Below are 14,218 nucleotides of genomic sequence, written 5' to 3' on the forward strand. Positions count from 1 at the left end.
CAATCAATCAATATCATGTTACCTTGTCATAAACAGTGAGATTCTGAATGCCAAACAGCAGCTTCTCTCTGATCTGCACCCTCAGGTGAAATTTGGAGCTAACATTTTTAACAGACCCAAGTCTGAAGAAGCACAAGAGAAGAATTGCATGGTCTTATTTTCAGTTGAAACTTACCAGCCCTTATCCCACTTTGTACAACACTACAACTCAAATAGAATATCAGTGAATTGATTGATCACACAGGTTTGACAGCTGTTTATGAAGACACAAGGAAGTGCACAGTTTTTCCCTCTCACGTGACAACAATTATCCTCGAACTCAAGAGGGTTAGATCAACCTAGTTCTACTCCTATGTAGGTGAATGTCATTTCCTTAATTGTCTGATGAAAAGACATTGGATATCCAAATGTTAAGAAAGTTATTTGTTAAGATAGTTTGGAACTATGAAATGTAAGCATTAAGATATTTAATAAGACAACAGAAGTTGTAAAAACGGGGAGAGGTAAGGTTGCAGTAATGCATAAAATGCAGAGAGGTAGGAGATCTACTGCAGCGGACTTTTACCTGTTAAGAGAAATTGCCAAAGCAGTAATGAACTGCCGCACACCCTGTTCATTCCTGACCTCTTGTAATAGTGAAAGCTTCTTCCCAATTGTCTTATTTAATCTACAACATGAATAAACCAATGCAGCTTCTAACACAATCCAACAACTTAATATTAATATACGTATACATGAAGTCAACCCTTGTGAGGAAGGATGATAATTAATGATAAATCAAATGAAGTCTGTCTGTCTATCCATCCTTCTGTCCCTCCCTCCTTCCATAATAATTTTTATTAAATTATATCCATCCACTCACCATCTATTTATTTAAATTTTACAAGAACAATACTCAAAGTTTTGAGGCAAAAGTTCACGCAAATGTATGCAATCAAACCTCCCCTTGTGGACACCTCCATAATACAGACACATCTATATCACGGACAGTTAATTCCTTCACACAATCCCTATCTCAGCTTATCTCCAAAACATGGACACATCTATAAAACAGGCAGTCATGGGTTTGTCCCTTTGGTGTCCCTGGCGAGGAAGCATCACTGTTTATACAGTGGTCTTTATCTTTAAATGAGACTTTCAAGGAGAAGAAATTTCGTGATGTCCTCTCATTTATTTATTTTTTTTTTTTTTTCATCCCAATTCTGTGTCTGGTTATTAAAGCTGCACCTAACCCCCCAAATTTTTTTCACTTGAATAAATCTTTGCACCTGCTCGAAATGCAGTGAGCCTTTTTGCACCTTTTTTCAGCCAAATCTTGACTTTTTAAAGGCTGTAAATGTTAGGAAATCTAGCCATCATTTGTCCCATGACCGAGCTAGTAAGGGGCATGGACCTATTCCTTACTTGACGTCACAAACGGATTTGCATTGTATTAAGTCTTTGTGAAAATGCATGCAAAGCAGTTTGTGACGTCAAGTAAGGAATAGACCCATAACCCTTACTAGCTCGGTCATGGGACAGATGATGGCTAGATTTCGTAACTTTTACAGCATATAAAAAGTCAAGATTTGGTCGAAAAAAGGCACAAAAAGGCTCAATGCATTTCGAACAGGTGCAAAGATTTATTAAAGCGTAAAAAAAATTTGGTGGTTTGGTGCACTTTAACCCGTAACCCCTAAATTTTCAACAAAGAAATTTGTCACTTACTTCCATAAACTCCTTCTAGAAAATTGAATAAGAAAGTTGTCTAACTGTCAAAGTACCAAGACACAAACTAGGGTTATTTCTGTTAATTCTTGTGTTTGATTATGTACATTTTGAGATAAGAACGAAAGTATCTCAGTTGCTGAGAACAGCTATTAGGGATTAAAGTCAACTTACAGAACTTCTTCCATAGTGACGCCTTCTGAAAGAACCCTAGGCTCAACTTTTACTTGCAGTGGCTGTATCCTACGTCGTGATCCATGTGCACCAACTACTGTTACATGTATGTGAACTACAACAAGATCATATTCCCATTTAAGTGCTGATTAAGACAAAGTCATGGGCCTGGTTGTTTGAAAGCTGATAAATGCTAATCCCCGATTAAAAGCTAACTGAGGTTTCCAGCTTCCTTGTTAAAAATATTTTTAAAATCTAATTTTAAGCTACTTCTAAAGAATATTCAATGACAAAAATCTTTTTAACAAATCTTAATTGTTTAGTAATTAAACTCGAATCAAAGTTCTCGTTAATCTAGGGTTAGCTTGATTGGGCTTTGAACAACTGGGCCCAGCTGTTTAATCTAGAGTGCTTTCCATTTGCCAGAGCTGGCTGGCCAGCCTGGTTGTTCAGGACACGAAATGAATCATTTTCAAGAACTGGCTCTGATGCTAGTCCTTCAAGCTCCTTCAAAATGGTGCAAACCATTTCTAGAATATACATTTTCAAGAATCGTAGGAGCTATTAACTCTTCAAAATGTCACGTTCCACTTCAAAATTGATTGACCAGGCTGGTACGTTCTGACAAAATAAATATTAATGGAAAGCACCCCTAGACACAGTTTAATAACCTGAACTGATCATAAGTTCAACTAGGCTGAAAAAAATTTCTTCTACTTCAGTAGCTAGTAAGCCCAGTTGATGCTTAAGACACCAGTTTATAGAGCAGGAGGTCACAAGATCTGTAACCTTCACAACCCCACTATTCATTCCTTTTTTTTTTTTTTTTTTTTTTAATGAAGAAGAACTTTATTTCACTACATAAATACTTATTACACTTTTCAAATAGTTAAAGAAAAGAAAAAAAAATAATACAACAACAGCAACAACAACTACAATGCTACTATTATTACAAAGTTGTTATAATATATTACCATATTACAATTCTTAGCCTGCGAGCAAGCTCTCTAGCTTGGGGGTGGGGGGCTTGCTCGCAGGCTATACAATTCTACATGACAGAAGTTTATTTTAAACGCAGATACTAAACACACGTACACACAAAACCAAACTGCATAAGCCGTTGCATTAGCGCGGCAGCTATTACTTAAGAAATTAGCTGAAGCTAATGTAGGTAAAAGAAGGAGCATATTGAAAAGCTGTCGAAAAACACTATTCATTCCTTGGTATTCCCACAAGAAATACTTGGGGGATGAGTGTTTGAGGAAGGGTATACAATGCATACCTTTCTTGTTAAAGGATGACAGTCCAGCTGGTAATACAAATGGAACAACATCCCTGTACCCCGAGTAGATGAAGAAGGTTTCACCACCACGATCACCACCAATGCTGTAGTGTACATGGTATATAAATGGCCGTCCTCCCTGCAAAGGTATCGTTTTTTTAGCAACCTACTGTCAATCACAAACAAACGCAGGTAATTTTTTGTGCCATAAGACCAGTCTAGGGCTAACCCGAAGAATGCACTGACAATCTGAGGCTTTCAATTTATTATGTTCACATTACTGTCAACTCTGCAGTGTAGAGTGTAGAGAACTGTTTAGACCTTTCTGTGGTCTGACCTCTTGCACTTGCTTGCATCTTGCAAACTGCATTTGCTAGCTACATACACTGAAACACAATTCAGTGTTCTAGCTTGAGTTAGCTTGGTGCTTCCTTCCCTAAATATAAGAATTGTTAATATCTTTATTATCATTATAACTTTTTTTTAAAGAACATGAAAGAATATAATCATATTAACATTAAATCAGTAAATCTGCATGCCTCAAAAACTGTGCAAAATGCCATTAACTTTTCACAAAAAATTGCATAAAAACTGGCAAAGCACACCACCCTGCCATTTTGGTCATAATTGTAACCCTGGCTGTACATTGCAGTAACGTTACTACAGCTGCAGTGACCTCCACTTGTACTATCCACTTACCCTCCAATCTGAACAAGTCAACTGAAAACTGGTCTCCAATGCATGGCCTACAGCTGGTGTAACTCTACACATGCCACACTTTGGGGTGCTACTTGTGTTGAAGAAGACAGATGCTTTTCCTTGCTTATTCCCATCAAACACCTTGAATGACACCATGTAAGAGTGACCACCTTGGAGAAACTTGCCCAACAACACAAAATTTAACCTCTTGAGGCCTGTAGTTGTTTGTTTCTCTCTAAGTGTGAGACGTCGACGTTGCAGTCCAATAATACTTGTAGAATGCTTTGGTGACGGTGGTCTATACGTTGGATCCAATTTATTAGCACTATCACCACCACCTGCTGAGGATGATGGCGGATACGTTGGTTCCAATTTATTAGCACTATCACCACCACCATCACCACCACCACTGCCATCATCATCACCACCGTTGTCAGTCATTGGAGCAACTGTAGTGACATTCAGATAAGCTTGTGTTGTTGGAATCTTAGTTGTTTTTTTCCCTCCAAAGGATGGCTTTTTTCCCCCTGAACTGGATCCAGTCCCACTTCCTGTCCCCCTACCACTCCCTGAACCACGTCCTATTCCAGGACCAAATCCTCCCCCACTTCCACTACCATGCCCACCCAGCCCCCCTGGGTGCCTTGTAGCATTCCTTGGGGGTGGGGATGTTGTTGGACCCAAACTCAGGTTAGGATTTTCGCAGATTGATCCATGAGAAAATCTTGCCCAAGAAATTGGTATATCAGTTGGCTTTGTGGTATGGCTTGTTTCTTCCTCACTTGTTGGTTGTTGAGTAGTTGTACCCTTGAATCTTCTAGTTATCGGCATCTGGGAATTTGTGAGTGTGAGTGTAAGCAATGGCTTTTGAGTGCTTCCAGGTACAGAATCACGCATTCTACTATTTGGTTTTGGGCATTCTTCTTCTCTTGACAGCTCAGAGTCACCAACATGATATAGGTACCACTGGTATGTAATGTTGGAGTTATCCAATGGACAAGACAAACACAAGCCCATGATCACTAGAGGAGCACTAGGATTTATATTCCCTTTTTCACACTGGGGGCAGTTAGCAGATAACCTAAAATAAAACAAATGATACACTGTATATATTAAATAAGAATTTCTTCTGGAAAAGGATTTAAGCCAAAGAGTCCACTTGGGCAACAAAAGAAAATTCACAGAGGTGTGTCATTAGAGCGACCATTTCAAAATTCTGGTTAAAGGGTGCTTGCATAGCAGTCAAACTCTATTTTTTCACATGTGTTTCTGAACAAATTGTTTTGTGGGTGAAATGCTTAGGTGCAACCATTCAAATGAAAGCTAATACTGGACAATTCTTTCCTGTGGTACTGTCTGCTGTGCTGGACAAGGCAAGCCTATCTTTGAGATGGGATAAAATCCTAATTATTTTGTGAACACTGAGGGGAAAGCTACCGAGCTGACTATTTTCACTGTTGAAAATTCATATTGAAAAGTGTTCACTCTTTTATTTTATAGGTGAAATGTTAAATGTGTCCTTACAGATGAAACCTGTGGCACAAACCACAACATTTTTTGAACATCCAAGTGGGAGGTGTCCCAATCCTCAGAGCCCCAAACTTACTTCAAACAACAACAACAACAACAACAAAAAAAAAAAAAAATTGGTAAAACAAAACTACTGTATTTTGGTTTTTGAGGAGAGGGGAAAACCAGAGTAACTGGAGAAATCCTGAGAAAAACCTCTTGGAGAAAGGACAAGAAGCAATATCAATTTCGACCTACATAATAACATTATGACCAGCAGTCCCACATTGGTGGGAGGTGAGTGCTCTCACCACTATGCTATCCCTGTTCCATGGAAAATTGCAGAGGAAAGTGAAACAGTACTCAACGGCTACCGTACTTAAAAAACTTAAGCGGCCTGTTAACCGCCGACTGGTTAGCTTACTTGATTGAGCATCGGACTATTGGCGGGAGGACATGGGTTCAAGCCCCGGCCAGACCAACACTTAGGGTCTTTAATTAATTGAGGAGAAAGTGCTGCCTTTGTAACGACATCTGCAAATGGTTAGTCAAGACTTTCTAGTCTTCTCGGATAAGGACGATAAACCGTAAGCCCCGTAGCGCGTCTCACAACACTTCAATGTTCATAACCCTGTGGGACGTTAAAGAACCCAGACACTAATCGCAAAGAGTAGGGCATGGAGTTCCCAGTGTGCTGGTCTGATCTTTGTGCTGTTTCATGATTTCATGGGTTGGGTGGGTAGGATGAGGTTGCTAATGGACATATGCTGATTTAAACCACATTTGAATATATATATGAATAGAAAATGCGGTATATAAATGCATTACCATTACCATTACCATTACACTTCAGGGAAGAGTAACGGCTGACCCCCCACCCCAGCCCCTGTAAGATACGTGACTGTGGGTTTTTAGGCCACTTACAGATGAGGCTTGTCAGGTAACACGAAGAGAATCTGGAAAGTTGAAAAATTCCTGGTATCCTTGAAGACTGTAACTGCAAATTCATAAGTTTTGTCTGCTTGCAGCCAGCCAATCTGGAAAGTGACAATGGATGTATTCATGTTTATTCGAGGCACTCCTGTTCTGTCGAAGCAGGGCACGTTCTTTTTATTCAAAGGGTTGCAACTCCAATGAAACCTGTGTAGACAAGACATGTACAGTAAAAATAATGATTAAGCATGGAAAACATAAAAATACAATTAAATTTACCGTAGTTATTCGGTTGTAAGGCGCACTCGGTTATAAGACGCACCCCAAACTTAGGAATTTAATCAAGGTATGTTTTATCGACAGTAAAAGATCCATTTTTTTTTACCAACAAACAATTGTCATGGACTAGATGATCTCACAATGTGTGACCAGGGGTTTTCATAATATTTCCAGCCTTCATCAGAGAGACAATACTCAATTTCCCACAAACGAGTATAGAGAATATAGAGAACAAAACTTAACTGTAAGCATACATGTAGCTCTTAAAATATACAGTACACCAATATATCTGTCCACATTACGCAAGGGTGTCTTCAAGTCTTTCATCTCATTCCCCTCATTGCTATACATATCACAGAGAAGCATTCCCTAGATTGCTTCATTGGATGGTTTTCTTGTGCTAGTTGAAGACGCTGCTGTCTCATTTACTAAGAGAAGGGGCACAAAACTATCCTTGATAACAAATCTTCTATTAATTTCTATCATTTCATTAATCCCAATGACAAATCTTTTATTTATAACTTAATTTACCCAAGTTCGTCTTCATCTGGGTCGTCAGGGTCATGCGACGATGACGCATCCATAGAAATCTCCTTCATTGTTTGACCAACAACTTTTGTAGTTCCTCCAGCTATAACTGCAACCAAATGACTCTTCACAACCTCAACCTTTTTTTTGCTCCCAGCTGATAACACGGTGCCTTTTATCTTAACCTGCAAAATCAATTTCAACTCAGTTAACACTTCACCTAAACGCCATTTTTCCGCCAATTGACATATATCGTTCATGTTTCAAGCAATCCAAAAACCCTATCATCATCCCGTGAATCTGTGTTGTGGGGTATATTTGGGAGGAGTAGTTTTTCTAGAAGGATTGGTAAAATTAAGAGAAATAAGAAATATTGAAGATTTAGGGAAGTTTTAAAATTAGTTAATAATAATAGACGGACACCAAGTTAGTCCACTAGCAACCTGGGGTGTTCTTGCGTGGGTATCAACTATCTGTAAGTGTTGCAAAAATTATTTTCTTTCTTCTATCCCTTCAAAGTTAGGTGACAAGGTGACAAGAACATAGCTTTCTTAACATTAACATCGAATTTACAGTGTCACATACATCCATTTGATATATGAGTTAAAAAGCGCCTTTTAACATGTTTATATAACAATAAAAAAAATGAAAAATAATTTGAGCAAAATGCTCCCCCATCTCTGCTCCCCCCGGTGGTAGAGTTACTGGGTGCAGAGTCTCTGCAGAGTCCCACCCTGACTGGTCCACCCACACGAGGAAGCTCTCAATAACCTGATGATGCTGAAAACATTATATAAGACGCGACAGCGTCTTTCCCTCCCATATGGGACACATTTTCTTAGATGTGCACAAGGCACAGCCTCGTTTTGGTGCGAAGCTTGTTTTCGTCCTATAACGTCATAAAATTACTGTTATCATTCACAACTCTGGCAGAAGTCTTGAACTTGTGGATTTCTTGACATCTTTTAGGTTGATGTCGATTACATCAACAATTTTCTTGAAAATGTTCATCTTGAGGGGGGATTTCACCTAAACGCCATTTTTCCACCACTTGACATGGCTTTAATGGAAATATCTCATTCACATTTCAAGCAATCCAAAAACCCTATCATCATCCCGTGAATCTGTGTTGTGGGGTGTTTTGTGAATTTTGGGGTGATTTTTGGGTATATTTGGGAGGAGTAGATTTTCTAAAATTCAGAAGGATTGGTAAAATTAAGAGAAATAAGAAATAACAAGATGCCTATACTGGCATTTACGCGTGATGCTGTAGCTGTGTGCATTGCAGATTTATAAAACTATCCTAGCTAATGGAATAGTTTGAGTCACAAAGATAGCGTTCTTGTGTTACGCCTCTTATCGTTGTAGTGGAAATTCCATTACTGCGTGATATTTTATCGTTGTGTTACTAGAAATCATACCGGAAATTCCTTTCTCATGACGTCATGCTTATCAGTGACCTTTCCTTCGCGCATTGTGATTCTAAAACTGTCAATCAAAGCACGATTCCTTCACCAGGAACTCTCCAATTTCCACCGTTTTAAATGTCGAGTGCTCCTTAGAAGTTATTCTTTCGATTTACTGCTTCAAAATGGTTAATTTTCCATTTGGAAACGGCACACTTGAGTCCACAACATGTTAACAATATGGCCGCCACAAATTTAATCCGGGTTTAATGAATAAATCAAGTGACGATTTGAAGTCACAGAGGTAGGGATGACAAGGTCCCCTCCCTTGTGATATACACGCCGACAATAGATTTTGATTGGGCTGCTTTTGTTGAAGACAATCAGGACAATAGACACCTTCTAGGAGAGAGGAGAGTTTAATGAATAAATTAATGTGCAAATTTCAGGCTACCATGAAGAAAAAAAAACGATGACAAAGATATCGAGCCAATTTTAAGACACGTGCTGCCCTCAGGGCGTCACGCGTAGTGAAGATTTAGTGAAGTTTTAAAATTAGAAATTGTACTTTATAATTAATAGACGGACACCAAGTTAGTCCACTAGCAACCTGGGGTGCTCTTGCGTGGGTATCAACTGCCTGTTGGTGTTCCAAAAATCACTTTCTTTCTTCTATCCCTTCCTAAAACCTCTTCAAGTTTCTAACCTCTGACTTGAGAGACTGGGCAACCACTCCCCACATTTCCACATAAAATAAAGTTATACTTCTATTTATACTTAAAATATGAGACAAAGTATGGCATCAGCTTTCCCAAAATTGAAGGTTAATATGTGATGCACCCGTACTATTCTTTTTCAAGCAAATAACCCCAAACAACACCTACTTTCCCTGCATAGTTATAAACTGCATACAAATAAATATCTTTGATTTAGTAGGCTTGTATCACCATTATAAGAAACACAAGTTTCTTGGGCCGTCCTGAGATCAGTGATGCCAACTCTCCCGCTTTTGGTGGGAGACTTACTATTTTTGCCTCGTCTCCTGCTTTGGTACATAAATCTCCCGCTTTTCACGTCCACTATAAATATTGTATGTTAGTAAAGAATAAAACAGACTTCCTCCTTCGGTTTTTGTGTCACACTCCCACTGGATAAGATCGAACGCAGATTGTGCCTTTTTTTTTCTGTTGAACCTAAGGAAATGTTGAAATTACGGTGGAAGGGTGAAGCCTCCCCTCCCCCCCCCCCCTTGATGCTACAGCCCTTGGAGGCTCTTTGCTGTTGCTGACACGGTTCTGCTGGCATGCTAGATGTCTCCCGATTTTGGTAATCCGGGGATTAGCATGTATGTGAGATGCACAGAGTGTATGCACAGTACAAAATCATGAAAACATCCTTAAAGTTACTTCTTCAGATACTGTACCTCCAAATGGACGACATATTTCCCATAATCAAGCGTACAAGGAGGTACAATAAGCACTTGTTCCGTCAGAGTGACATCATCTGGATCAACAAGCTTGCCGTTCTTCGTTATCTGGCAATTTGGAGATTTTTGCAAAAGAAACAGGTCGGAACAATTAAACATGAAAACTTCCTCACTTTCATCAAGAGCATTGTTAGCAGCTTTTTTTTTTCAGGAGACTAGTGGGAGCTAAGGCCATTAAACTAGGTTCATGGGACAAACACCCTGCATACTGCTAGGATTGAAATGTCAATGAGTGGCATATGTGCATTGAAAGGAAATGTGATGTAATATTTTAAGCCTGGTTAATGTTACATCTGACATTTCTTTTTCCGAGTTTCCTGTGTCAACACTGAATAATACATCATTCTCATTTGTTCACCAGGCTTAAAATATTACAGCACAATTCCTTTCATTGCGTATTATTTTAATTTGTAGTTGTGTTTTTTCTTGTGGTTGATCTTGTGTCTGATTGGTCGTGGAAAAAAGCCCATTTCCGATTAAATAATCCTAAGTAATTTCTTTGTCGCAATGTAAAATATCAAGCTACCTTGCTTGGATAATAAAATGCCTCCTGAGCACTTAGTGGATGGTATGAAGAGATTTTTCAAAGAAAGAATGAGCCACACTCAGTTTCTATTTTTCAGTTATTTCTCGGGCCCGTAAACAATGCGCACAAGTTTTGAACGTTCAAATATTTTCAGGAACTGCCAAATGTTATTTTTCCTGTATCTTCCTAGTCTTAAATAAGAGGCTAGAATTATTTCAGTATAGCAGCAATATTCACAGAGTTAGAAATTTTGTCTGTCAAATTACAGACAGATCGATAGTCCTATTGAACTGAACTCTGACAGCTTTTTTGTCAGCAAATTGCCACAACATCTTTCATCCCTTTATAAGTTTACAAACGATCTCAAATTTCCTTGACTGACAGCTTTCTTGCCCAACCAACATGACCACTTATTCCTTCAGGAGCCTCTCATCCAATGGGAATTTTCCATTCTCTCAGAGAACAGAAAAGAAAAACAATCTTGGTGGGCCTCTCGGGCAGGCGCTACTTTAACCCTCACATGTCTCCCTCCCTCGCGTTCCACGCTGCTTTTTTTGGCGCCCTATTAAGTCTATATAATTTTCATGTACCTGCCACACAGGTTAACCATTATTCAGAGCATTTAATTAACCGCAATGAAATTCTTCTTTTGGCTTTTAGAAGTGAAATTACTTATTTACGGTCTCTCCATAAATACTTGTAAGGGAAACAAATTTGTTCCAAGATAGCTGCAGGTAGCCCATGAGACTGGAGTTCTTGAACTCCAATTAACTTATTTCAAAGCACTAAGAGGTTAATAATAATAATTTATTATGAACTCACCTTCCAGGTATACAAAAGTTCTTTTGCCTTTGTACACTTCAAAATTACATTAGCCTCCACACGAATTTCTTGGGATCGGTTCACCTTTAATTCAAGCAAAATTCAACAGTCAGAATAAATTATCTCTTACATATCGTTTTCTCACAAAGTATGTTTAATCACAAATAAGCTTTACTGTGATTGTGTACTCAATACTTGAATAATTTCTACTGATCTGCTTTTCTTTTAATTATAAATTAATAACCTCTAACCCTAAAGCCTGTTGGTTCACATGTGTAAGTGTAAACGCAAGAGAGAGTGAGAAGCAAGAAAAAGGGATGCAGCATTTTCTTTGTTCATCACAAGTACTTGTATTAATTTTACTTCTGTTTTTTTTTTTTGCATTTGTACCGCATGTGTGAAGCAGCCTTAAACAAGCACGAATAAAGACAACCAGACCCATTTACATGTAGCATAACAAGAATGCTGCTCAGTGATTACCACAAAAGGAAACTAAAATTGATTCTGAAAGCCTATTAACTAATCCTGCCTCCATGAGCAGCAGTTGACTTAAAAACAGCATTTGCAGCACACCCAAGGCTACCAACACACTACATGTATCCTATTTAACCTCAATTAAAATCCTATTTACAATCAACTTGCTGTTACAAAAAATCCAATCAATTCATCAAAACACTATTCATTCACAAATTCTAAAAATAGACTGATTAAGTAACTTAACCTTAATAAAAGAAGAGGAAATAGATATAATTAATAATAGAAGTTCAAAATTCTGGCAGGTCTAAAAAAACTGCAGGTTCTACAAGCTGCAACTTAGTGACCAACAACGTGCAGTTCCAGAAAATATCACAACTCCCCCCATAAAAGATTTTTCGTTTTGTACCCCCTCCCTCCCCGGGAAAGTCCAGTTAGCGTTATTCTTCAGTTCTAAAATTTTCACTTTTAAGGTGGCCGAGCACAGTTTGCGCACGCTTTACAGATTCTGTTAGCGATGCCATTAAGCACGCGCTGGGGTTGTGGTACGCAAATACGGTGGTCGATAAAGTGATCCCTCAATTTCACATGAAATGGATAATAAAGTTAAGTTTTGATCCTAAATAACTAAGTTTCTCGTTTCTAAACTCTTTTTCTTTTCCTTCCGAGCAAAAAAATCATTCACCAAGACCTTTTGCATGCTTTTCATCTTTGCCATGAAACCCAATTAAAGCCACGCATGCGCATTTGACCAAAAAATTGTGACTGGTTGTTTTCGTGGAAATGAACTGTTTTCTAAGGAACCGCTCCTTAGAATTTTGTGACCTTTGGCATGAAAATAGCTCCCTAAAAGCGTAACTCACCTACAAAGAGAAATCTAAATCTAACAGAGGGTATCTTCACAAAACATTAAGATGCAAAATCAATATTTACAGGAGATCTCTCTGTTAAAATTACATGAAAGTAGTGCAACTGTGTCAGTGTTTTGTGTGTTTTTCTGGATACAAAAAATGGAAAAAATCAATGAGTGCATTTTCTAAAAATAAAGGAAACCTACTATTTATGGACATTTAATAGTTTGCTGTGTTGCCATGGAAACGGTACTTAGCTCAACAAGACGTACAAAAATACATTCCTCCTTAGTTAGTCTTGCACCGTACCAATTTTGGGCGTCCAGAAGTACATTGTTTCCAAATAACGTCTTCTAACACCTGTACACTAAAAAACTGTATTCGGCCACTTTAAGTCCCCCCGGCCCCTTCCCACTAGAAATTTCTAATGACCTTCCATGGGGTGGGTATGGATTTTTTCTGGGACTGCACAATTAATTATACTACAATGCACTCTCAGCTAAATTATTACCACAGCCCTGTTTCCAATTATGGAGACCTCAGGAGGGTAGCAGTTGGGCACATCAGTGACTCTTACTGTTTCGTAAACTGAGACCTCACTATCGTCAAGAGCATTGCTGGCAGATAGACTGATTGTAAAGATTCCTTTCCTGTAAAAAGATGAAGACAAAGCTTTGCTCCACATTACAACCATTAATCATTCTTACTACTTGAAGTGTCCAGACTACAGCTCAAACAGTTGAACATTTCTTTTTCTGGTCAACATAATTTTTTGATGCACAATTTTGCCTGAGATGGAAAACCATCAACTGAAACTTTGTTTACCAGACAACATTATGATTTTTAGTTTGTCATATTAATGAGAATTTTATATACCACCACATCAAGCTAAAATTTGCCATACAACAATGTCATTAATTGTGTTGTTTTCCGAAACAAATTTTACACTTGGCTCAGAGGTAATACTCATATGTCACAAACTTGAAGGAATTATCAATTCCTGCCTTAAAATAACTGGAAACACAAAATCGCTGAATTATCTGTCTATCTGTGTTTGACTCCTTTAAACTTATACATGTGAGCCAAATGGTGCTAGAATGTTACATTGGACAATAAAAACAATATTTATAATTATAGTGAATGATAGTCTTTGCATGATCAAAGGTTCTTAAACTCATTTGTAATCCAAGAAGGAAAATCACTACTGTTAAGGAGGTTTGGACATAGGATCCTGATCAAGGCTCTAGCTAGACGGGTGTCGACCTGGCATCCTGCAGATGCTCAATTTTTGGAAATTTTTTTTTGTTATATTCACTTGATCCTTATTTCAAGAAAAGTGCCTCTTGGACACCCAACTTTCATTTTCTAGCCTGATCCTGATAAAATTTGATGAACGTCTGCTCTGAATGGAAGCTGTGGATATCTAAGAGCACAAACTGTGTACCTACATGTTATAGGACAAAGTCATGGATACTGTGGTACCCAATCTTCCTTTTTTTTTCCATGACAGGGCTCCCACTTTTCTAACCTAAAAAGGTTCTG

The 14,218-nt window shown here is 38.3% G+C and overlaps 1 protein-coding gene across 1 annotated transcript in view; it reads right to left on the reverse strand.

Annotated features, from left to right (window-relative positions):
• LOC146461626 (polycystin-1-related protein-like) overlaps nucleotides 1-14,218 on the reverse strand; it is a 53,915-nt gene that overhangs the window by 26,793 nt on the left and 12,904 nt on the right. Inside the window, exons 9-18 of the mRNA XM_085086499.1 lie at nucleotides 13,188-13,326; nucleotides 11,352-11,435; nucleotides 9,941-10,051; nucleotides 7,115-7,296; nucleotides 6,296-6,511; nucleotides 3,863-4,943; nucleotides 3,164-3,302; nucleotides 1,882-1,996; nucleotides 566-667; nucleotides 23-122 (exon numbers count right to left, since the gene is read on the reverse strand). Of these exons, the coding sequence (XP_084942625.1) occupies nucleotides 23-122; nucleotides 566-667; nucleotides 1,882-1,996; nucleotides 3,164-3,302; nucleotides 3,863-4,943; nucleotides 6,296-6,511; nucleotides 7,115-7,296; nucleotides 9,941-10,051; nucleotides 11,352-11,435; nucleotides 13,188-13,326 (2,269 nt within the window). The remainder of the gene's footprint in view (nucleotides 1-22; nucleotides 123-565; nucleotides 668-1,881; nucleotides 1,997-3,163; nucleotides 3,303-3,862; nucleotides 4,944-6,295; nucleotides 6,512-7,114; nucleotides 7,297-9,940; nucleotides 10,052-11,351; nucleotides 11,436-13,187; nucleotides 13,327-14,218) is intronic.

The sequence above is a fragment of the Pavona decussata genome, unplaced genomic scaffold (genome assembly GCF_977016875.1).
Source record: "Pavona decussata unplaced genomic scaffold, jaPavDecu1.1 SCAFFOLD_195, whole genome shotgun sequence".
In the NCBI taxonomy this organism is placed as follows: Eukaryota; Metazoa; Cnidaria; class Anthozoa; order Scleractinia; family Agariciidae; genus Pavona; species Pavona decussata.